Here is a 26335-nt window from a genome sequence, read left to right as displayed (position 1 = left end):
CGAGAGCGAACAAACGGCCTGTGTTGTTGTTTCTGGCTCGCGGTTTGAAAGTTTTTTTTTTAGGGGAGGGGGGTTTGCACGTACGGCACGCAAGAGCGAAGGAACGGCCTGTGTGATTGTTTCTGGCTCGCGGTTTGAAAGTTTTTTATTTTTATATTTTGGTTTGCACGTACGGCCACGCGAGAGCACAGGAACAGCCTGTGTGGTTGTTTCTGGCTCGCGGTTTGAAAGTTTTTTTTTTTTTTTGCACGTACGGCCACGCACGTACGGGCACTTGAGAGCGAAGGAACGGCCTGTGTATTTGTTTCTGGCAAGCGGTTTTAAAGTATTTGTTCTTTTCTTTTTTCCCCCAAGAAAGGCCATGCACGTACGACCACCCACGTACGGGCACGTGAGAGCGAAGGAATGGCCTGTGTGGTTGTTGTTTCTGGCACGCGGTTTGAAAGTTTTTTTTTTTGTTTGTTTGCATGTACGGCCAAGCACGTATGGGCACGCACCTACGGGCATGCACTAGTCTATCTATAATTCCAGCAATCTCTGTGTGTGTGTGCGTGTGCGTGTGTGTGTGTGTGTGTGTGTGTGTGTGTGTGTGTGTGTGTGTGTGTGTGTGTGTGTGTGTGTGTGTGTGTGTGTGTGTGTGTGTGTGTGTGTGTGTGACCGCTGTTTCTCGACAAGCACTGGTCCGATCTAATTGAAACTTGCCAGCTATATTGCTGGGGACCTGAGGATGTGCCTTTTCAAGGTTTGATATTAATCGGACAAGTGGTTCCCAAGTTATGGCCATTTATTTACCAACCAATGACAGGACACGTTGCTGCGTAGCCGTGGCTGATGGGGAAGAGAACCTCAGCCGCGTTCGCCTTTATGGGTTTTTTCTCTTCTCTTCTCTTTGTGTTTTTCCTTGCGAAAAGGCAAAATACGTTGGCGCTAATTGAATAATTAGCATTAAAACTAATAGTTTATCAAAACTTTGGCAGATCCAGCAGCCTCCGCATTCTTGCCCTGGACGAGGAAACAAACAAGAAGCGCCGTTTCCTCAGCGATGTTGTTTATGAAGAGGTGCTAACGAGATAAAGGTGTGTACATGGAGACGATTTTTATTATTATTTATTTATTGAAGAAAAATTGTTCCGAAAATAATTTAGCAAAAAAAGTGCACAACTTTTTATTGTTTCCAATTGTCAAAACGCTGTGGCCTTTGGAAGTGTTAACGAATTCAGCTCTACTCAACCTGCATGCCAACGAAATACATCTCAATTTGGTGGTATGCTTTGCAAACTTTCTTTTTTAAAACTATTTTCAAACTAAAACAATTCGAACATGGAATACCTAATGACAACTTGTACTTTCAGGTCTCCTACAAATCCTACTCTGTCACCTTACCATGGCATAGGAGTGGCAATGGTCAATGGCAGCGAATGTCATGGCAAGCAAAGACAGGGAGGTAAAGTTGATTTTAATTTGGATTTTAATTAACTCTGTGTGTGTGTAAGTATCACAGCAGTTGTTACTTCAATGAAAGCGATAATTCGTGGAATGAGATGAACATTCCGTATGGGCACGCACCACTTCTGGATAGTGATGACTTTTGGCATCAACACCGTGCACATGGCGAAGGAACGGCCTGTGTGGTTGTTGTTTCTGGCACGCGGTTTGAAAGTTTTTTTTTGTTTTGTATGTACGGCCACGCAAGTATGGGCACGCACGTACGGGCACGCACGTACGGTCACGCACGTACGGCCACGTGAGAACGAAGGAACGGCCTTTGTGGTTGTTGTTTCTGGCACGCGGTTTGAAAGTTTTTTTTTTGTATGTATGGCCACGCACGTACGGCCACGCACGTATGGGCACGCATGTATGGCCAGCCATGTATGGGCACGTACGTACGGCCACGCACGTACGGCTACGCACCCACGGGCACGCACGTACAGTCACGCACATACGGCTACGCACGTACGGCCATGCACGTACAGGCACGCACGTACAGGCACGCACCTACGGGCACGCACCTACGGCCACACACGTACGGTCATGCACATACAGCCACGCATGTATGGGCACGCACGTACGGCCATGCACGTATGGGCATGCATGCACGGGCACGCACATACAGGTACGCAAGTACGGCCACGCACGTACGGTCACGCTTGTACAGTCACGCACGTACGGGCACGCACCTGTGGAGCTGTTGAACAGCTCCCAAGATGAAAGCAGACATTTTAATAGGATTACCTTTTATTAAAATTGAATGTAGCATTTAATTGAGGAAGCCAAAGCATTTAAGATGCTCTCAGTAAGCTACCATTTTTGACTATTGGTAATCAAAGCAAGTCGGCTATCTCTCTCTCTCTCTCTCTCTCTCTCTCTCTCTCTCTCTCTCTCTCTCTCTCTCTCTCTCTCTCTCTCTCTCTCTCTCTCTCTCTCTCTTTCTCTCTCTCTCTCTCTCTCTCTCTCTCTGTCTCTCTCTCTCTCTCTCTCTCTCTCTCTCTCTCTCTCTCTCTCTCTCTCTCTCTCTGTGTCTCTGTGTCTCTGTGTCTCTGTGTCTCTGTGTCTCTGTGTCTCTGTGTCTCTGTGTCTCTGTGTCTCTGTGTCTCTGTCTCTCTGTCTCTCTGTCTCTCTGTCTCTCTGTCTCTCTGTCTCTCTGTCTCTCTGTCTCTCTGTCTCTCTGTCTCTCTGTCTCTCTGTCTCTCTGTCTCTCTGTCTCTCTGTCTCTCTGTCTCTCTGTCTCTCTGTCTCTCTGTCTCTCTGTCTCTCTGTCTCTTTGTCATGCAGCTGAACATCTGGCTTTCTTGTTGGCCCTTGTAACAACATTCTTTGAGCCTTGGGCTCAGAGAAGCCCAATCATAAATCAGCACTGTTTTGGTATAGTTCAAAAGGGAACATCTTGTAGCAGAATGAGACGATAATATATATTGTGATAAAGATCTGCCTGATCAATAACAGATCTTCTTGCTTGTGAAAAGATAAATGCTTTGTCAGGCCAGGAGAGAATATTTGCTGGGGTGTTGTTACTTTCAAAGAAACCAGATGAGCAGGAAAAGTATATATAAAGTAAACCAAACTGCTTGCGGGCAAGAGAGTTTTGACTGAGCTGGTATACTGTAGGTATTCTGTGCCTTTCTACTCTCGTGTACACTTTTGATGCGCATTAAAAAGCTCTTCTCTACGACGATTGGTGTAGTCATTGCTTGATTGCAGACCCTGATCTCGACACACCTACGGGCACGCACATACGGACACGCACGTACGGCCACTCGCGTACAGTCACGCACGCATGTAAGGGCACGCGAGGGCGAAGAAACGGCCTGTGTGGTTGTTTCTGGCAAGCGGTTTTAAAGTATATATATATATATATATATATAGATATATTTTTTTGCATGTACGGGCACGCACATACGGGCACGCGAGAGCGAAGGAATGGCCTGTGTGGTTGTTTCTGGCAAGCGGTTTTAAAGTTTACATATATATATATATATATATATATTTTTTTTTTTTTGCACGTACGGCCACGCACGTACGGGCACGTGAGAGCGAAGGAACGGCCTGTGTGGTTGTTGTTTCTGGCACGCGGTTTGAAAGTTTTTTGGGGGGGGGGGTTTCCACGTACAGCCACGAACATACGGGCATGCACTAGTCTTTTTTCAAAGCTGGAAATGACAGTTTCTTAGCCATACTGGAAAATGTCTTCTCTCCAGAATTTTGACTGAAATGCTGAAAGAGTGATTCACAACAATACCCACACTGCTTTACCTGATTGAAAACATGAAGCTACCCACTGAATAGTTTTCCTACTTCTAGACGTTGAATACCTGGTACACATGCAATTTCTTGAAGTTTTCTTTCTGCTTTTGTGGATACTAGCAAGTTGCTGATACCCACATGGGATTGTAAACAGGGTAGGGATTGAGACGGCATAAATGCAAATGGCATCTTCTGTCATTGAGCCAGCAAGCTGGGAGCAAGAGTCCCCATTTATTGGCACATCTGATGCAATTTAAATCCTCTAATGGAGGTCAGATGCTCCACTTGAAACTGTTCAATATATGCAGCTTTTTGATCCCTAGGGTCCCTACTATTGGTCCCTACGTAGATAAAAATCTGTATGTGTGTCAAAGCCAGTGAACAATTGCAAACTAACAATAGGATGCTCAATAAGGATGGTGTACATCTTCTCGATTAAATTTTAATGACAGTACTGCAGTTGACTTCTGAGCAACATTTAACTGCATCGCAATTCGACAACTTTAAACAGTGACGTACACAGTGCGGGTTAATAATTTTTGTCTGACAAGATGGTACAGATGGAGTGCACTTTGAGCAGTCTGGACTTCTAGTGTGGGTTTGATTCTCGACCGGACAATAAGCTGTTCGTTTGGTACATCACAAACTCAGCATTCTGATTGTATCATCACTGAGATGCAACTGTGCCGACCCACTAACGCTGGTAGATAGGACACCCAGCTTAATATCCATCAGATGGCCGGTGCACACACTGATGTTTTGCCTGCCTTACGTGAGAAATAATATGAAGACAGTTTATAGCTGGGCTGAGATTCAAAACCAGGCGAGACAGGTCAGAGGTGATTGAGTAGGCGAGTTGTTGCTGGTACACTGAAAAAATTATAAATTTCTGCTACTTTCACTCCAGTATACACCCCTGATGAACTCTAGCATCAACAGTAAAAAAATCAGAGATGGAACCACCACATCTCACAACACTCGCAGTACCATCGTAGATTTCAGAAATCAGATTGATCAGTTTTGGTGGCACCTCATGAAGACCGAGAATCTTCCAGAGGGCATCCTGATTCACTGAATTGAATGCTTTGCAGAGATCAACATAGGCTGCAAGCAGCCCCTGCCGAAACTCTCGCCTGTGTTCGGTGAGGACCTGAAGAGCAAGGATACGTTCAATTGTTGACCTCTGTGGAAAGACCGACTGTTCGAGGCACTGATGCTCAAGCAGATGGTGGTGAACCCTCTGAAGAATTATCTGAGCAAAGACTTTGCCTCGCACTGAGAGCAGCGTCAACCCTCGGTAATTGTTGCATTCCTGGCGATACGCTCGTTGACCGGTGTTATGTCAATGATCATTGGAGTCAACCTATTGGACACAGCTACAGCAACTCCTTGGACATGGTAACTCTCAGAGCGACCAGACCAATAGTAGCTGGAACCACCCGCCGTGATCTTGCCACTATCAGGTCTCAGCACTTCAGATAGTGCTGCAATACCAATGTTCAAACGCTAGAGTTCAGATGATAGCAGAGACAGGTGATCATCCTCTCTTAGGGAAACGATATTCCAGGCACCCACCTGAAGAGACTGCCTCAGGTTAACCCAAGGAGACGGCCATGTAGTGGACGACACTTCAGCCCACCCCGACACACCACCGCAATCCGACCCAGGAAGGTTATCCCATGTTTTTTCCTCCTATCATCAAAGATTGGGGGTCCCGAAGGTTTTGCCCCAATCCCTTTATCCGGTGAGCTGCCCTGCGAAGGACAGCTGCACAGGAGGTACTCCCATGGAGTGGGTTTTCAGTTTTCTTTGCATTTTTTAAATGTTTTGTGGAGTGAAGTGTTTTACAGTGGCTGGAGTGCAAATCCTGCCCCTAACCTCCTCGAAAAAGGTAACCCAACTGCTGGAAGACATCTGCCAACAGAGTTGGGCACCAGATATGGATGGCCATTGGCTCACAAGGAGTTCCTCCACCCTTTGCCTCCGAACCACCACATGCCATTTTACAAAATAAAGTTTTTGGAATGACTCCACCGGAGTTTGAACCACTGACCTTTCAGAGTCAGAATGGATGGATGCTCCAACCTTTATGCCGCCGAATCTGATATATAGATGGCAAAACTTTTGATCCCCTCCTCAACTGCCCACCACATGTATGCACCATGGAGCTCCCCAACCCCAACCCCAGCTTTGTTGTTTATGGAGCCCCACCCCCCCTAAATTCCCCACACATTTATTCATATTCAGTTATAACTGCAAAAAATAAAAACAAAAACTTCCAAGGGTGTGTAGGTAAAGTGAATTAGTGAAACAAACTCCTGTTGTTGAAATGAATATGGGAGTTGACAGAGATCTCGTAACTCATCGGAGCTGGATCTTTCTTTGCAAAGGACGGGTTTGTGTTACGTGCGAATGGATATCCCGAGTGTTGCCTTTCACCTTAAACAACACTATCACAATTCATGGCTTTAAGTGTACACTCATGGTGGGACAGCGGGGTTCAGGAGCAGTAGGATGAGAGGAGATTAATATTAAAAAAAGAAAAGAAAGCAAATAAGCAAAGTACAAAAGGTGATGTGCAGAGGAAAGAAATGGTGAAAGGACGAGGAGTAAATTAGGAGAACAGTGGGTGGAAAAGAGAAAAAGGATAGTGGATGGGGAAATTTGGGGTGGATAACCAATCTCCCACTCACTCTCTCACTCTCTCACTCTCTCACTCCCCATATTCTGCTGACACAGCGTCAGCACTGCCAAAAAATTTTTTATGGCAAGTGTTGTGCTCGATGGTTGGAACTTGTCCACAGTGCCAGCAATAACTCTCCTCTTCATCAAAAGCCACCTACCGTGAGATCTTTAATGCTCACCATCCCCAGCATAACATCCCATCTGAGGGAAAGCACACCCTGTCAGCAAAACTCAAATTGAACGGTTTACAGTCGGGTCGAGAATTAAACCCAGAATGGACAGCTCAAAGGCAAGTGCACGACCTCTGTGCTATCCTGTCGGACACACCATCAAACCGAGGGGGGGGGGGGCATCAAGCTGGCTGTCATCTCCAAAGCAGACATATAATAATTAAATCCATTTGATACATTATTTCATTTTTTTTTTTAAATCACTCTTGGTACTAATTAAGGTTTAAATTTATTTTTTGGGTCAGGTTTAGGATTGACTCCCACATCATGGCACTTTGAGCAAGGTAGTATTAGAAAACCTAGACGAAGTAGAGAGTTCATAGAACACCTTAACCCACACAGTCTTGAGAAAAAGGACATGGGCGGGGTCGACGAGCATAAAATTTGATTGGTCGAGATGATGTAAAATGCCGTAATATTTTGTCCAAGTACTGCTGAACGAAAGGTTTTTGAACGTGCCAAGATGGCGATTTGTGTTCTTCAATGTTCAAGTATATAATTCAATTGAAATTAAATTAAGATTTTTTTAAGTTGTCGAAAAATATAAAATTTGGAAGTTTACTGCTGTTGATGCAGCGTCTTTTACACCACCTTATTGAACACGTTACATTAGTTTTTCATGTCTGTTGTTTGTGTCCTTTATAACATCCCTAAACAGCAAGTTTGCTGTTTGGAATGATTTTCAATGTTGTTTCATTGCCAGACAGGCAGACAGTAAAAAAATATTTCTCACCGCCTCGCTGTGCATGGTCAACCTGGACAAATTCAGATCCAAAGCACTATTAAACTACAGGTTTGCTTTCCGATTCATGCTCCGATTTGTGTTCAAAATATAACACTCAATTGGAATGAATTTGTTCCTCGATCATAAACTGACGTTTGTGGGCAGACAGACAGACAGACAGAGAAAGTAAACCAATTGCTGCTTTGACCCCATTTTTCGCTTCGTGCAGGTGGGGTAATGAGGCAATTTGTAGTTCTACACTGAATAATTCCCAACGGCTGCAGGTAATAGTAATTTAACAGCAAAGAACAAACAGGGAATTTATCTGGAATGCCACTTGAACAAGGATGTACGAAGATGGGTGCAGGAAGTGCAGCTACATCCCAAGTTTTCTTTAGTGTCGATGCTGTAAGACAGCAATGTCACATTTCCCTGCAACACTCAATGGCTCAATCGTTTTTGATGAATACCAGGTGAAGAGAGATTAATGTCCACAACTGTAATGCAGATGGAATCAAAAGGATGGCATGCACATAAATGCATCAACCCCTTTGAGCAATGAGACAGAACAGCAGTTCTTAGTAATCCATCCATGGACGTTAACCTCGGTATTCCATCTGCTATCATTAGTCAGTGGACGTTAAAGTACTCACTGATGTCTTTCGCAAAGATGATCAGGAAAGTTATCGCTGGAGAGCTAAACAAATTACAAATTCCTACCCAAATCAGATTCAGTTTAACATCAGGCCTGACCAGTCGGGGTCGTGATAGACCTCAGCCAAAAATTCACCCGTAGACCTCACAGGAAGTGCAAAACTATTGCAGTCGTTATTAGTTGGCCTGGGCACAATTGGCCATTTTGAGCCTCGCTATCTCGGTACGACCATATGAAGCAGCAGACAATAAATATATGAAAACTCTTCTAATTACATCATGGTCAACAGCTTGGCAAAGATATGAAAACATTATTTAAGTGTGTGTACATTGGTTGTCAGAAGTAATTAATGGTATCTAAGGGCCTAAAGATATGGGCCTCATCACTCAATCACTCAATCACAGACATGAACCTTCAAACCACCCACATCCAGTAGGTGCTAATGAAGATCCAATGCATATATAGCATTCATGGTATGAAATGAAGACCATCATATGAAATTATCAATACATTGTGGAAGGCCTGACAAGACATCTCAGGGTAAGTGTACCTCATATTCACCTTTGAGCTGTCTCATCTGGGTTTGATTCCCACTTTGACTATAAACTGTCATCCTTATGCTTCAGAGGCTGGTTGTTATATCAATGAGTGCACCATCTGATCATCCATTGGGGACTTCAATCCACCTGGCCCAACTCCTGGCATTTGCTTGTGGATGTTAAAGTTCCCATGGTATCTTCAAAAAAGGTGTCTTTGGCGAATTATAAATTCCTGCCCCGATCTGTGGGAGGCACGGCATCAAGACATAGACGCGTTGCTCAGAATTGATGCATCTGAGGGAGGTCCCCATCAGGGTCCGGCTTTAGTATCAAGGAAGAGTCATAACCTGATGAAAATAAGTAAATATGTCGAAAAACATTATTGATGAATAATGACAAATTGTTGAGTCGTTGCCTTTTCTATTTTTCACATGGTGACTGAGTTTACCTTGGCCGCCCGCCAGTGTCATGAAATGGAACGCATCGACGATTGAGCCGGGATAAAATATCTACATCTCAAAGGAATGACAGCAAATGAAATTCACGCTGATATTGTGCAAACATTCAGTCAAGATGCCCCATAATATAGCACAGGAGTGGTCTGCTGAGTTGCTGAGCGGCAGACAGAGCACGGAAGCTGCGACAAGGTCAGGACGGCCCAGTGAGGTGACACCTGATGAAATGGCAAATGCTGTTCATGACACGGCTATGATGGCAGACAGGCGTATAACCATTAGGAAATTAGCTTGTGTCCATGTCAGACGGAAAACATCAGTTGAAGGAATTTTGCATGAACGGCTAAAGGTCAACAAGGTTTCGGCAAGACGGGTGCCCAGATATTTAATACCTTGCCCCCTGGAAAGCAAGCAGAAGGTGACGTTTCAGGTGTCAACCCTTCATTGGAATGAAAAGAGTAAGAAGAAAATAATTGGAGCAAAACCAAAGCACTCATATTTCACTTGATTTAGCTCCTTCAAACATAAACCTCTTTTGTGGACTGCCATCTGAGCTCAGGGGACATTTGACTCTGATGAGGATGTCAATGCTCTTGTTGAGAGGTTTTCAGAGGATCAGGATAAACTTTGGTTTCATGAAGCTCGAGCAATGCTGGAGAGTATATACAGAGTGCCCTTCATAAGTATCGGAAGAGTGAAGCTAAATTTTGTTATTATTGCTATATACTCAACCAATTTGGATTTGAGATCAAAACGTGAATATGAGGCAAGAGTACGGAGCATCAGCTTTTATTTCTTGGTATTTCTATTCATTTATGTTTGACCATTGCAGAGCAATAGCACTTTTCATGTTCAGTCCCCCATTTTAGGTAAGCATAAATATTGGTACAGATTAACTTATTGTAAATCAATGTAGTATAATCGTATTTGATTGCATATCCCTTGCATGTAACAACTGCATCGAGCATGTGATCCAATGACATCACCAAACTCCTGGTATCTTCCGTAGATATGCTTTGCCAAGCCTTCACTGCAGCCATTTTCAGTTGTTTGTTTTTGGGGGTTTCTGAGTTCAGTCTCCTCTTCAGCAAGTGAAATGCATGCTCCATTGAATTTAAATCGAGTGATTCACTTGGCTAGTCTAAAACCTCCCACTTTTACCCTCTGATGAACTCCTTGGTTGCGTTGGCAGTGTGTTTTCGGTCATTGTCTTGCTGCATGGTGAAGCACTGCCCAAATGAGTTTGGAGGCATTTTCTTGTACATAGGGAGACAAAATGTTTCTGCACACTTCCGAATTCATTCTGCTGCTGCAATAATTCGTTACATCATCGATAAAGATGAGTGAGCCAGTTCCAGAGGAGCCATGCAAGCCCAAGCCATGACACTACCTACGCCATGCTTCACAGATGAGGTCGTATGCTTTTTATCGTATGCACTTCCTTCCTTTATCCAAACTTTCACCTTTCCATCGCTTTGGTAATAGTTTATCTTGATCTCATCTGTCCATAAAACTGTTCCAGAACTCTACTGGCTCATGTCTGTACTTCTTGGCAAATTCTGATCTGGCCTTTCTATTTTTGGTGCAGATGAGAAGTTTGCATGTTGCGGTGAAGCCATTGTAATTCCGCTGTCTAAATCTTTTGCGAACGATAGATCGTGATACTTTCACCCCTGCACTCTGGAGATTGTTGGTGATTTCACTGACAGTTGTTTTAGGGTTTTTTCATAGTTCTGATGATTTATTCTGTCATCAACTGCAGTTGTTTTCCTTGATGGACCTGGCTGTTGTGTAGTACTAAGTACACGAGTGGTTTCTTTCTTTTTTAAGATGTTCCAGATTGTTGTATTAGTTATTCCCAATTTTTTTTGTTCTGGCTCTAATTGAATTCTTCTGTTCTTTCAGCTTCCAAATTGCTTGCTTTTCTTTCATAGACAGTTCTCTGGTTTTCATGTTGATTTATGCCTTCTGACTCCAAAGGCGGATTCCCAAGGTAAAATCAAAGGCTAAGACCAAGACGAGACATTCACAGCTCTTTAATGTGTGAACAATCAATGCAACAAGAAACACCTGGCAATCAATTGTTCCAATCCTTACGCTTTCTGAAAATGGGGAGACTGATCATAATTGTTCCACAATCGTAAAACATATATGCATATAAATATCAAGAAATAAAAGCTGATGCTCCGTACTCTTGCCTCATATTCATGTTTTGATCTCAAATCCAAATTGGTCAAGTATATAGCAATGATAAATTTAATTTCACTCTTCCAATACTTATGAATGACACTATACATACAGTATATATATATATATATAAATATATATATATATATATATATATATATATATATATATATATATATATATATATGTGTGTAAAGACTTTTCTTTGATTTTTATGCAATTCCACACCCCTTGACCAATCTCCACCAAAATGCATACATGCTGGGTGTACCTAGGGTGAGGTCATGAGAATAAAAATAAAATCCCCCCCCCCTCTCTCCCCACAAGGAAATTCTATACACAGGGCATACTCGGACAGCGTACGGAGTATTAATCAGGTATAATGAGTGCCCAATGAGTAATGACTGCAACAGGTGTACATAACGTTCTGTTCCAGTTCATAGAGTCCAAATGTATCCAGCTAGGATCGTGAAGGGATTTATATATATATATATATATATATATATATATATATATATATATATATATATATATATATATATATTGTAATAAATAAAGATCAGAGCACGTACCTTAATTGAACAGGTACATCAAACATTATTCAATCCCGAACACATCTATCTGCAGGTCGTATAGACAGACTATGGACTACATGTTTTGTTTGAACTTTCTTCAAAAATGGTGTTTCGTGAGCTTGCATTTCTGGGTGTGTGTATATATACATTATATATATATATATATATGTATATATATATGTATATATGTGTATATATGTATATGTATATATATATATATATATATATATATATATATATATATATATATATATATATATATATATATATATATGTATATATATATATATATGTATATATATATATATATGTATATATATATATATATGTATATATGTGTATATATGTGTATATATGTATATATATATATATATATATATGTATATATATATATATGTATATATATATATATATATATATATATATATATATATATATATATATATATATGTAATATTCTATCACAATGTGCATGAAAAGAAAGGACGCCCACCTGTACACCATGCCCGTGTGCTTGCCGCCGCGCTCACGGCGTGGCGCACCGTGGGTACCCACATGTCCCATGGTGCGCGCCACCAGCGCCACTGTGCGAAAGCGTGGTCGCCCCGTGCCCGCGCCAGGGCCCGGGCTCGTCGGCGCCGCCTGTCGCCGCTCCTCCCTACCTTTGAGGTTATGCTCCGTGCATGCGATGGACACCTGCATGGCGCACGCACGCCCGTTCGCTGCCGGCCCGCAAGCTCGTGAATCACACCGCACGTGGTTGTGATATGATTCCTGATCCTCCTACGACCGCCTCCGTCTTCCTTGAGTGTGTGTTGGCGTTCTGTCTGACGGACGTCAGGCTCCTGAGACACCTTTTCTGAAAGTTTCTTCCCGCGCGTATATAACCAGCTCGTGGATCCTCTTCAGCAACTTCGGACACTGGCAACGCGTGACCACCACCACCACCACCACCACCACCCTTTCCCCCCTCACTAAACGTACTCCCGGCTCCTCCGCCCTCGCAGTTCCCCTCTACGCTACGTTCGGTATCGTGTTTTCACCCCGGCGAGTTCATGCATACCTTCCGTTTATACCGCTTCCTCGCCGCCTCTCTTCGCGCCCCTTTAACCAACAGGCAACCAGGTGGCGATGCTCCTTCCACCACGACATCGTCTCCCCAAAATGATACACCGTTCGGTGGAAATGAATTTGCGCACACATGGGCACCCACAAGGCTTTTGGGACCCCTCGCACGACCCTTCACTGTCATTTTCATTGAAGAAGACATTCCGATGCGTGGGACACGCCGCTCGACCCACGTTCGGGCCTTTCCCTCCCACCCAATAGAGATGTCCTCTGCTTGTTTTGCTTGCGCACGAAGAGCACTCGAAACTCCCTCTTTACATCCACATCTTATTCCCTTTCGTTTAGTATCTGCTCAACATCGTCCAAGTGTCACGTCCTCCATGCGTGTGCACATCGTGCTGTGTCATCGCGTCAGTGTCCCCTCGTCCCTTACTACACGTGCACCTGATCGCTGCCGTTCTGGTGTGCCACCACGAGCTTGTGAATGTTAAAGCCCCTTCGGCAGTTCCAAAAAAAAAAAAGACTACATCGACCATTGTGTGCTTCTCGAGATTCTCGAGGGCTACACACAACACCAGGCTATAGAGTTCAGCACAATGCAAATCCATCCATCCATTGGGACCATACTCTGTGCAGATCATTGGTGCTGCCTAAGCTGTCTCCTTAGCTATTGGACACAATCCTGGACGGGTCGCCACTCCGACATAGGATACCAGCAAACTGGCACTCATTTTGCTGACCTCAGAAGGATGACAGGCAGAGTCAACCACACCTGGTATGAATTCAACAGCAAAGTGGGATTTGAACTCAGGATCCTGGGATCCCAAGCCCACCACCCGAACCATTAAGCCAACACCACACATAATGCTAACACTGATGACACAATGACCTTCATTCCCTGCTGGATTCATCAAGCAGTTTCATGATATCACCTTGATTCCCAATTTCACTTTCGCTTTGACATAATTAATTATTCGTATAAAAGCACAAGGTTAACCAAGGCTTAAAGGTGTGCAGAATCAGAAAATCACGCTCGGTTTAATCAATAGATCTGGCTTCACCGAACACGTAATCGTTCTCTTCTTGAATAAATATCTTGAAAGGACGATTTTAAAATTGTTTTTTTATGCCCTTTTGGTGCTCGATTGGCCTCGCCCCTCTCATGACGTCGTCTCGACCTCAGGTTCATACATGTATGGTTGTGGATTTGTATTCTACGGAATGATTTGGACTGTCGTCGTAATCTGGGGATTCTTGGTCAGAAAATTATTCATCAAATTAACTTTCTGACGAGTCTGAAGCGAGTTATGCGGCCCTTGTTCATTGCGTGTATGCCTGGTGTTGCCTTAAAAGTTGGGGCGGTGTGCTTGGAATCCTTAAATCCTGAATTCAAATCCCCCTAGGCTCTTGAATTAATACCAGGTGGGGTTGACTCTGCCTGTCATCCTTCCGAGGTTGGCAAAATGAGTGCCAGCTTGCTGGTATCCTGTGTCGGAGTAGTGACCCATCCAAGATTGTGTCCAATAGCCATGGAGACCGCTTAAGCAGGACCAACGCTCTACACAGAGTATGGTCCTAATGGATGGATGGATGGATGGATTCATTGCATGCTGACAATCTTTCCCTCAATTACATCATCAAAAGGAAGACCAAAAAGGAACTCGAAGAAGTAAGGAGCAAAGATGGAGTCATCAGGAGGAACCTGGATAGGATTCGGGTTTCAACCGCTACTCCACTACCCTCAAACCCATCCAAGCACAGCTAAGTGAGCCTTACAGAAAAATTTCTGGAAGAATTCACTTTTCCTTCGAGAGATAGATAACGAGAGAGAGGAATAGAGAGTAAGAGAGATGAAAGAGAAGAAAAAGCCAGAATTAGAATGAATAAAGAGAATCATTAATTAATTGGTTGATTAATTTTGAAAAGGAATTAAATGTGAAAGGAAAGAAGATGTCTGCAAGAATCCGGACAAATAGATTTCAGCAGTTACTCCCAGGCTCGAACGCAGCAACATGCACAAGCTACCAGGGGTCCGGCATGTTTACCATGGAAGTTTATCTGGAATTTTTAGGGGTGGTACCCGACGGGTTTGCTTTTTAAACTGTAACTCAAAAAATTATTAGAATTAAAAACCACGTTCAATTCTTTGTTTATTGATTAAAATCAATATAATCACATCAAAAAAACAAATTTTCTTTTCTGATTCTGTGGATATTTTTTCATTTAAAGTGAAAAAAAATGAAATAATTATTTTTAAGTGTTTCATTTTTATTTTTTTTAATGACAAAAGCACCATTCGGTTCAAGTCAGTGAAAAAATGAAAGGGATAATTTTTTGAAGCTTTTCATACAGTTCCCTGCTTTGTGAGCAAACAATTACTGAACTCTTTGAGATAGATGTAACGTCAGTGTCCATCTATATCATTGGCTTTTAACCTGGGGGGCGTGAGTAATTTCCAGAGGGGGGCGCGAGCCCACAGCAAAAAGTAGGAATTTCTCGAATTATTTTTGGGATTCTCTTACCAAGTGTTTGCATTATATCGTGGTGAACATAAAAAAAAACAAAAGTATTGCTTTTAATAATTTCCTTTTTCTATTCGCTACTAGGCCGAGCATTTTTGGTTCACGAGCGCCAGCCAGAGTGACCACTATATTCGTTATGTTTGTATGTCTGTTGGGATTCGCTAGATATCCGTTATTGTCGGGTTTTCCGTGTTTGTGTGTGTGTGTGTGTGTGTGTGTCTGCATGTGTGTGTGTGTCTGCAACGCGCGGCTCCACAGCACAAACCAGCAAACTGATTTCGATGAAACTTGGCGCCCAGGTGCCATATGCGCTGGGAGTGTGCGCGTTTGAGTTTCGTTGCTAAGCAACCACCAGCTGCTATGCAGCGGCCAAAAAACTGCGTTTTAAGAACCCAACCGTGCTCGTCGGTGATTTGCTACATCACGTGATTGACCGGTGGCAAATCGACTACCGAGAAACCGTGACTCAACAAGGTTCATGATCACGTGGTTTGTTTCTCTTGGAGCGTCTCGTCGTCAACAATGTCTGGTCCTTCGGCACACTGAACCTTACAGTGGTGGATGGTGCACGACCATCCGATATCTCTCGGGCGAAGACCACACACGGCAAACATCCCGCGGGATCCATGAGCAGCTCAAATGGAGGAAACGTGCTCGGTCTGGGAGGTTCGTCCTCAGACCACGGGTCCGTGGTCCGTCCAGGAGGTTCTCCCTCGGACGGGTCCATGGTCGGTTCACCCGAGGATGAAGATTCCGGACCCGGTACGTGACGTTCACTCCGTCCTGCCATGTTGTGCTTCCTGACGCTCGTTTTAATGGATTGTTGTGTTTTGAAAGGGAAGATCGAGTCCGAGTTCATCGATCATTCGTTCCCTCTGCACGAATGTTTGAACCACAAACTCATTGGGATTCGCTAGATATTGGGATTCGCTAGATATCCGTTATTCTCGGGTTTTCTGTGTGGTGTGTGTGTGCGTGTGTGTGTGTGTGTGTGTGTGTGTGTGTGTGTGTGTGTGTGTGTGTGTGTGTGTGTGTGTGTGTGTGTGCGTGTGTGTGTGTGTGTGTGTGTGTGTGTGTGTGTGTGTGTGTGTGTGTGTGTGTGTGTGTGTGTGTGTCTGCCTGCAATGCGAGGCTCCACAGCACAAACCAGCAAACCGATTTCGATGAAACTTGGAGAACAGGTGCCATATGGGCTGAGAGTGTGCGCGTTCGAGTTTCGTTGCTAAGCAACCACCGGTTGCTATGCAGCGGCCGAAAAATCACGTTTTAAGAACCCAAAAGGTAAAGACGTAGCGCGGCCTCTATGATGGGTAGAGCGACCGGACAAACTCCTGCCTATTCCTTGCATCCCGATCTAGTTATCATGACAGCATAACGTTCCTCTATCTCTCATAGTTTCTGAATGGCAGCCCTCCGAATGCGGAAAGGCGGTGAACCAGGGAATATGTTAAGTGACCTTGACCTCGGAAACCGTCGACGGCGGAACGTTCAAATTCGGTGTATGGATAGAGTTTAATAACTACTACAAAATTGAACCGCAGCATTTTTCCAGATTTGATCACCAAGGGTGTCGGGGCTGAAATACGCAAAATTCGAAAAAATACTTTTTCTTGACCTACGTTCACTATTTTCAATACTTGTCCTACAGTTTTGAATGTGGAGAAACGAGACTTCGGAATTAAACACTTCGAGATATTTAGAAAATTTTACTCGAGCCGATTTTTGATTTAGGTTTTATTTTTCAAATGGTAGTCCTGTGAGGAGTGCCAGTTGGCAAAATACGCAATAGGAAAAATCTTGCCAGGCAGAGGAACAATTGTGTGTGAACCAATACGTCTTGGCAATGAATCTTCGTCGGTGGATCGGTCAGAATGAAAAGCATCGTATCCAGCGCTTCGATCCTAGTGAATCCCTCGTCGCCTACCGGCTTGTGTGTATGTCTGTCTTTCTGTCCAGAGCACAACTTCGTGGGATGTGATCCGATTTGTATGAAACTTGAATATGATGTTGATATCAATGCCTAGTTTTGTCTTCCTGATGATGGGCATCCCACGCCCATTGTGGGCGGAGCCACGCCCACTTGTAATTTTTGGGGTTTTTCATATTTTTCTCGATTTTTTTATCGATATTCCCACACGAGAAATTGTGCGCATTGGCCATATGTACAACATATGAAAAATTCAGTTTGATTCGGTCAATTTTGAGGGAGAAGGTAGGTTTTGAAGAAATGGGCGGTGACAGATAGTAGGGGAGCAGTCCCACGCCCATAGTGGGCGCAGCCACGCCCACTTGTAATTTTTGTTTTTTGGTTCACGAGCGCCAGCCAGAGTGACCACTATATTTGTTATGTCTGTGTGTTTGTGTGTCTGTTGGGTAGTCGATCCAGTCAAAAAAAAAAAAAAATTGTTTTTGAGATTTGTTCGACCCTTATTATCAGTATTTAAAATGGCGATTTCAGTTAATACAATGGGGATTTCGATGAAACTTGGTTGGTAGGTTCATACCATGACCTAGTTGTGTGCAAATGAGACCCGTTGGTATGGACACCACCGTTGCCTAGCAACGGGACTTTGAAATTTTAGAAAAATCATAAAAAAAATATTTTTTCGAAAATCAAAAATCGGGCCACGAGCGACTGTGGGCAGTACATTCAGCCATATTGTTAAAAAATTTCCAGCCGGATCCTATGAAAACTGTCAGAGAAGATAGACTTTGAATGAACCCTGGTCGAAAACAATAAAAAAACGAAGTTCGTTATATCTCAGAGACTATGAGTCAGACATACATGAAACTGGTATGGTAGGTTCATGGTATGTCCTAGTTATGTGTGAGAAAAAACCGTTGCTATGGGCCCCTCCGTTGCCCAGCAACGGCCGAAAAACCTCTAAATGTGGGGGTATTTTAACGAAAAAACAAACTGCAGCATTAACCCTTGAAGCTAGAATCATGAATTTTCTTGTGCTTAATCCTAACGTCATTCCCCATAGAACGGGCACATCACATCAGGTTCTATTGGGTAGTCGACTACCCATGTCCGCCTACCGGCTTGTCTGTCTGTGTGTCCAGAGTATAACTCCGTGGACTTTGATCCGATCTTGATGAAACTTGGTTATGTGTTCGGTATCAATGTCTAGTTGTGTTTTCCTGGATGAGGGCGTGCTACGCCCATTGTGGGTGGAGCCACGCCCAAAAAATAGACATTTTTAGGGGGTAGTTGGAATAAAAATCTATCTTCTCCGAGGGAATTGACTGAATGGAATGGGTTCTTCGGTATTCGAATACCAAAATGAATTATCTAAAACTTGTTGTTGTTTGATTTTTCATTTTCGTCCCAAGGTCAAGGTCACAAGGTCAAAAACTTCGAAAATTGTGAATTTTGACATAAAAATCATATGACCGCCAAAACTTTGAGAGCTTGGATGACAATATTTTTTATGCATAATCTTGAGGTCATTCCCCACCTAAAGTCTTGAAACCATTTTGCTTTATCTCGAACACCTTGCCCGTGGCGCCCCCTTCAAGTTTGTTTTTACGCCAATTTCATCAAAGTATGGATAATCCGAGGAGTGCGAAAGGCCAGATAGCCTATATGATGTTAGATTGTTCTTGGAATGTTCCAGAAGAAGTTTTGCACCAAAGGTCATAATCCTTGACCTTTGACCTTTAAAGGCCACAAAGGTCAAATTTTCAAAGTTGTGGGAATCGAACCGGGTTTTCAACCTTCTTCGACGAACTAACTCCAATAAGCTATAGCACGTATCCTGTTTCCTTATTTTAATGTCCACAACATTGTTTTGTGACCTTTAAAGGTTATGCAAAGGTCAAATTTTGAAAGTTGTTGAACGAAACCGGGTTTTCGACATTTTGCCGCTAATAACCTGTCACCCGTACCACATCATGTTGATCATTTTTCTAACTTGGTCAAAAATTATCACATTGTCTCATCCTTGACTTCTGAAACAATCTAAATCGTCAAATACCGCTCGTGAACCATCGTCGCCTCCCAGCTTGACTGTATTAAAATTAATTTTAAAATTTAACATTTATTTAAATTTAATATTAAAATTTATATTTTGTTTTAATTTTAATATTAAATTTTTTTTTTCACAGATTGCAGTAACCATTTCAAACTAAATAATTCAGAATGAGTGCAAAAAAGCTGAAGTATCTTGACAAATATATTCGATTTTGATTTGTGTCCCTCCAAAAGGATGACACAGAGGTACCCCAGTGCGTAATATGCTACAAGACTCTGAGCAATGATGGAATTCAGCCCACACGCTTGAAACGCCACTTGAAGACAATGCATCCTGCTCTCGCTGCCAAACCCAAGGCATTCTTTGAAACAAAAATGCAGTCCTTGAAGCAAGCAAAGATGGACAGCAGTGGAGCATTTTGGCAACAGACTTCAAAGGTTGTTGAGGCTTCCTATGAGGTCGCCATGTTGATTGCAAAGAGCAAAAAGGACCATAACATCAGAGAGACTCTCATAAAACCAAGTGTACTGTGTGCAGCAGAGCTCATTCTGGGGAAGGATAGTGCAAACAAGCTTTCCTAAATCTCTCTGTCAAACAATACTGTCAAGGGAAGGATCGACGAAATGTCTCAAGACATCAAAGATCAAGTTCTCGACCAAGTAAGAGCTTCTCCTGTATTTTCCATCCAGTTGGACGAAACGACTGATGGTGCTCGGTGTTCTCAGCTACTGATGTATACTCATTTCGTGTCAGGCAATAGTGTGTAAGAGGAAATACTCTTCTGCCATCCCATGGAAAGTGAAACAACAGCAACAGATATTTTTCAAGTGGTATCAAACTTCTTCCAGGAAAATCAACTTTCGTGGGACTCGCTGGTAGGGGTGTGTACTGATGGAGCTCCGGCCATGCTTGGTTTGCAATCTGGTTTCATAACAACAGTGAAAGAAAAAAGTCCATCTGCTATAGGTATGCACTGCATCCTTCATCATGAAGCCTTAGCATCCAGAACTCCACCTGCTGAAATGAGGGATGTCATGAACCTGGCTATCAAGATAGTCAACTTCATCAAAGCTGGAGCCTTAAACAGTCGTCTCTTCAAACAGCTGTGTGTAGATATGGATTATGAACATCAAGCCTTGCTTTTCCACACAAACGTATGATGGCTTTCGAAGGGAAACTTGCTTGGACGGCTTTATGAACTATGACAAGAAGTGGCAACATTTCTAGATTCGCAGCAGAAAGCAAATCTCCATGACAAGTTCCAGTCTGAAGGATTTTTGCTATCTCTAGCTTACCTGGTGGACATCTTTGAAGCACTGAATGCCATCAACCTCAAACTCCAAGGGAAAAACATCAACATAACCATGGCACCAAGACGTCATTCGAGCCTTCATGGCCAAACTCGACCTCTGGAAATGTCAAATTCAGGATGGAAATACAGCCAGTTTTGCTAACTTGGATTCTGCTCTCATTCACAGTTACCTTGATTCTGAGTTAAAGAAACAAAGAATTACTCATCTGACTGAATTGAAAGCGGAATTCATCAGATACTTTCCGGATATAGATGAGAAGCGCAAAGCCTGGAAATTCATTGGGAACCCATTTCAATGTGAAGTAGCTGATATTTCAGAAGAAGTGCAAGAGGAGTTTCTTGAGTTAAAGTTCAACTCCTTGGCTGAAGAAGACTTCAAAAGACTGGATCGAGAGACGTTCTGGGTCACGTACCTTCCTGTTTACCATTTGATCTCACATCAAGCTCTTCGGATTCTGACAATGTTTGGATCAACGTATCTTTGTGAAGCTGCATTTTCCACGCTCGTTGCTGTCAATACCAAGTACAGAAACAAGCTGAACGTTGAAGGGGACTTGCGTTGTGCTCTCTCTGGCATTCGACCACGCATTCAAGATCTGGAGCTAAAAAGCAATGTCAAGTATCTCATTAAATGTCATCTCAATCAATATGCTGTGTATATGAGTGTTGCTTATACACAATTATTTGTTCAATATAAAGACTAAAAACACGCATTTTTTTCAGTTTTTCCTTTTGATTCAGGAGGGATTTTGAATAATTTGGTTGAAGATGTGAGGGGGTGGGTGAGCAAGGACCAACTAATAGAGGGGGGCGTGGTGATAAAAAAGTAAAGAACCACTGCTCTATATGATGTGGCGTTTGCAAACACAGTCCAGTGGAAATATTTATCCCCACTAACCTGAAGCGCAATGTACATAGTGTTTAAACACCGTGCGTACGTAATAAATATATGACAACGAAACAGACAAAACACTGAAGATTCGCAAAACCTGCTTGTATGAGACCGAACGAGGCTTGCAGGGAAAACATTTTTATGAAAGGGATGTTCGGTCTCACATTGTCCATATTGTCGACAAGTCATCAGAGGGTACTCTTGGAGGGTACTTTAAAATGGGCATCGGTGCCTCCACAGTACCAGTTGAAGATCACTCGGTGGTCGAAACGTCGGACCACAATATTGCCGACTTGCAGCCATATGAGTAGGTACACAGTACACTGCCTTGATCTTGGAAATTGTAAGCTGGAACCAAAATGCAGTAGTTATACATATTTTGCAATAATTTTTTGAAAATATGTTGTTTTCAGACTGGGATTCTGAAGCCATTTTAAAACCAATTACCTTATTTAAAATATTTTATTTTATTGTGATTTAAGGCTCAATGAAGGCTGGCAGGATATATCCCAGTCATGAGGGTTGGTGTTGTTCTGCGTCGGCGGACAGGTAGACCAATGGATGGAATGAACAGAATGTTTCTCAAAGGATGCTCATCATCAGCCGTGGGAGGCAAACGTCAGCTTCTCCACTCTTCCCACGGCAGTTAGCACAACTTTGATCAATGTTCTGTTCATTCCATCGAGTGTTCTGAGCTACGTAGCCTGGGTTTGAGTCTTTGCCAGGCTATAAACTGTCATCATTGTCCTGTCTGGTGGCATTAGTTGATGGACGTTAAAGATCCCAAGGTGTCCTTCGTGAAGAGTAGGTGAGCTGTTGCTGGCACCCTGAGCAAGTTACAAATTCCTGGCTTGACTGAATGCAGGTAAGGTAACGGCAAACCACCCAGTACAAATCTTGCCTCGGACCTGCTTTGGTAGTATGTGATGACGTTCTGTAAAGAGCATTCATTGTACAGAGATTGATGCTGATGGTTTATGGCAGAGCTTGTGCTTTAATAAACCACATGCAGGACAAATTCCTTATTAAATATAAACAGTCTCCTTTAACATGAATAACAAGCATATTAGAAGACAATGGACAAATATACAGGGTGTCTACAAATTACCATTCCAAATTCAAACCTTAATCATAAAAATAATGAAATGGAATACAAAAATGCAATTTCTTGTGAGTGAAAGAACATTTCTGAAAGTTCTATTGCTAAGATTTGTCAAGATCATCATCAGTACTTATGGGGACTGCATTCAGATGACTCACAAACGTGTTCAACATCATCACCACTTTTGCTTGGCCTTCCTGCCCCCCTCTGCAGGATGCTACCAGTCTCCATAAACTTTTTATTCCACTAACAAATCATTTCTTTCAATGGTAGATGACGTCTTTGGTCTTCCTGAAGTTTCCTTGAACCTGTGTAGGTGATTTAGTTTCTATTAACCAGCCAACACATTGCGATTTTTAGGTCCTCGTGGAGGATCTCTATGTCTTACTCACGTTGTTGTTCTTCTGCTTCTTGTGGACTTTTTTGTTTCACAGCCTACAGTTTTCATCGAAACTTCCTGAAACTTGGCATATATATGTAAAAATTCGCTGCGCAGACAGTAACCATCTCCGATTTTGAAAATTACTCCTAGAAAAAAAGTTATGACATCAAAATATCTCCGCTAATGGAAATCGCCTAAAAAATTATCTCCGAAACTAGGCAAGCTTTTTGAATTCTGTTTGCGGGAATCGAACGGGGCTTTAGTAGAGATGAATTACCGCACATATGATACATCACTATGACGTCATATCAATTTTTTGGACATTTTTTGTTTCACAACGCAGAGTTTTCATCGGATCTTCGTGAAACTTGCCATGTATATGCAGAAAGCCCACGTGCAGACAGTAACCATCTCCGATTTTGGAAATTCTTCCTAGAAAAAAAGTTGACATCATAATATCGCCGCTAATGGAAATCGCCTATACCATTATCTCTGAAACTAGGCAAGCTGTTTGAATTTTGTTTGCGGGAATCAAGCCAGGCATTAGCACAGATAATTTATCTCTAACCTGATACATCACAATGCCATCATATTCGTTTTTATGACGTCATCATTAAGAAGACGAGGATCTTCGCTCATTTGAGCTTGTTCTTGTGGGGATGCCATTTTTTTGTGTATACACTGTCGCGGCTCGTATGAGAGCTAACACACAGAACATACAACAAGGGGAGCAGGAGACAAGAGGCGGGGAGAGAGGGAAGGAAAAAACAGTGTGAACAAAGACATGAGATCTGTAGAAGGGAGAGGGGTGGGGCGGGGTATACAGGTTCAACAAGATGGACACTACAGGGACTTTCAAGAAGGAAAGAAGGAAACTACAGCGACTTTTGCAGTAAATGTGACGTCACGTGCCACAAGAGACACCTGGAAATGAAAAAATAAGTCAATAAAACAAGGGATGGTAATTTGTGGACACTCTGTAGTGTTAGTGGGTGCTTCAAGGTATAACTGCATTTTTACCCCACATACTTGAAGTGAAAATCGGGGTAAAGCAATTGGTTCACTTTGTCTGACTGTCTGTTGACAAGTTGATCAAGGAACAACTTAATGTCAATTGAATGTTATATTTTGAACATAAATCAGAACATGAATTGGAAAATGAACCTGCAGCTTAGCAGTACTTTGTTGTTCCATTGGTTCTGAATCTCGTCCCAATCGTGCATGCACAGAGAGGAGTGAGATAATTGTCTTGATCTATCTGCCTGTCTGGAAGTGAAACAAAATTGAAAGTAATTCTATACTGGAAACTTACTCTTTTTAAGGACATCATGACACAAATAACAGGCACGAATAAGTGATGTAACGTGTTATATAAGGTGGTGTAAAAGACACTGCATCAACGGCAGTAAACTTCCAACTTTTTTCTATAACATTTGCAGTCTTTATTTTATTGCAATTGAATTAGATACTTAAACACTGTAGAACACAAATCCCCTTTTTGGCACTTTCAAACCCCTTCCGTTTAGCAGTACAGGTACTTCGACATCGCATTTTATGTCATCACGACCAATCAAATTTGCTACAGACTCCGCCCAAGTCCTAATTTCTCAACACTGCACAGTGTAAGGTGTTCCATGAACTCTCTTGTCTAGTGTCTCATTAACTATTTCCTTTAGTTGGAGGAAATGGCTGAATTTTCCTTTCCAGAATATTCACCACCTTCTTGATAGTTTTTCATGAGGTCACTACATCCAGGCCATTCATTGGGTAGATCGCCATTTTGGAGGAGACACGAAACGAACATAAGAACGTACAAAAATTATCACTGGTGTTGTTAAATGCACGGTGATAACTGAAAAGTGTTTCAAGCTATTTTGTGCTTGACTAATTAAGTGTGGCTTCAGGTTCTTCTCCTCCAAAATGGCAGACAGCTGATGTCACGAATGTTGAATAACGTCACGATGAAACAATCAATTTACCCGATGCTGGCATGGCGGCAGGGAGTTGCCATGCAATGCAGTGTCGTTAGAGCCAGGATGACGGCAAGTGGTCTTTAGTGCACATTGGAAAAAAGAAAAAAAAAGAACGTCCAACAATGGGAGCAAGAGACAAGAGGTTGGGAGAGGTTTCACAAAAAACCTGATCACACAACAGCGATGTGTCATCAGGTTTTTAGTGAAGGAGAGTGTTGAAGGCAGCTAAAATTCACAGATTTGTGGAACAGTTTGGGAATGATGGTGAAATATGAAGAAGTGAGATGGGAAAGCAAGTTCAAAGCAGTCAACGATCTTCTGTGTGAACAACTTCCAGTGACAGTTGTGACTGACTCTTGCCAATCTATCTATCTATACTAATAAAATGCAATATGTGTGCATGCGTGCGTGCGTGCGTGCGTGCGTTCATGTGTGTGTGTGTGTGTGTGTGTGCATCTGTGCCTAATCCATAACTCCAAAACCATAAAACCTAGCAGCCTGAAACTTTGCATGCATACTAAGAAAACATCAAGGAAGTGCAAGAGTGAAAATTGGGTGTTTGAGTTAATTAAAACACCCCTTTTGAAGATAATTAATGGCCTTATTTAATTATAGCGAACACAGTGAGCTTCATACTTAACACGTGCACATAAGAGAATAGGAAACAACAACAACAACAACAACAACAACACAATACCCCTGACGATTTGGAATCCGTGTCGTGGCTATGACCCTTTTGCTTCCAGTTGTTTTTAAATGCTGTGCAGTGTATAAACATGATTGGGTTTTATTTCTATCTTGTGAATATTACTTAACGCGTGCTCATGAGAAAATAGGAAACAACAATAACAACACAATACCATGGCAATTTGGAATCCGTGTCGTTGGCTATGACCCTTTTGCTTCCGTTTTTTTTTGCTTCTGGTTATTTTTTGTTTCCGTTTTTTGTCAATGGGAATGATGCATGCTGGGAGATAAAGGCATTGTCGGAGACATGAAAGACCCAAATAATATCAAACATGGTGTATATTTCCTCCACTGATTTTAATAAAGATATCTCCCGCATCATCAAAAAATAATTTTTCATCGTGATTTACGTTATTTGATCGCTGATCCCGAATCCAGGCCGAAGTAACCGGAAATTGCGTTTACAGTTGTGAACAAGTTATAGGTAGAGTCCACTGATCTCTACTACTGGATTGGTCACGTCCACAGCGATTGTATACGGAGGAGTGAAGTCACTGGAAGTTCACTTTCCGCCATCTTGTCTCCCCCAAAACATCACTGCAGCGAATACGAAAACAGCAGACTGGCAG

At 42.6% G+C, this 26335-nt stretch overlaps 1 protein-coding gene across 2 annotated transcripts in view; it reads right to left on the bottom strand.

Moving 5' to 3' along the window:
* The window catches only part of LOC147018766 (voltage-gated potassium channel subunit beta-1-like), a 127030-nt gene that overhangs the window by 53576 nt on the left and 47119 nt on the right, over nucleotides 1–26335 (bottom strand). The window contains exon 1 of one of the 2 annotated variants that reach the window (XM_085898812.1): nucleotides 12285–12791. The exons of the other annotated variant lie outside the window; for it this stretch is intronic. Within the exon in view, the coding sequence (XP_085754938.1) occupies nucleotides 12285–12493 (209 nt within the window). The 5' untranslated portion in view covers nucleotides 12494–12791. Of the gene's footprint in view, nucleotides 1–12284; nucleotides 12792–26335 lie in introns of those variants that run through there. 2 annotated transcript variants of the gene reach the window in all.

Source organism: Eptatretus burgeri, chromosome 10 (assembly GCF_056783735.1).
Source record: "Eptatretus burgeri isolate ZD-2024b chromosome 10, Ebu_testis_v1, whole genome shotgun sequence".
In the NCBI taxonomy this organism is placed as follows: domain Eukaryota; kingdom Metazoa; phylum Chordata; class Myxini; order Myxiniformes; family Myxinidae; genus Eptatretus; species Eptatretus burgeri.
This window is presented reverse-complemented; position numbering and strand designations above follow the sequence as displayed.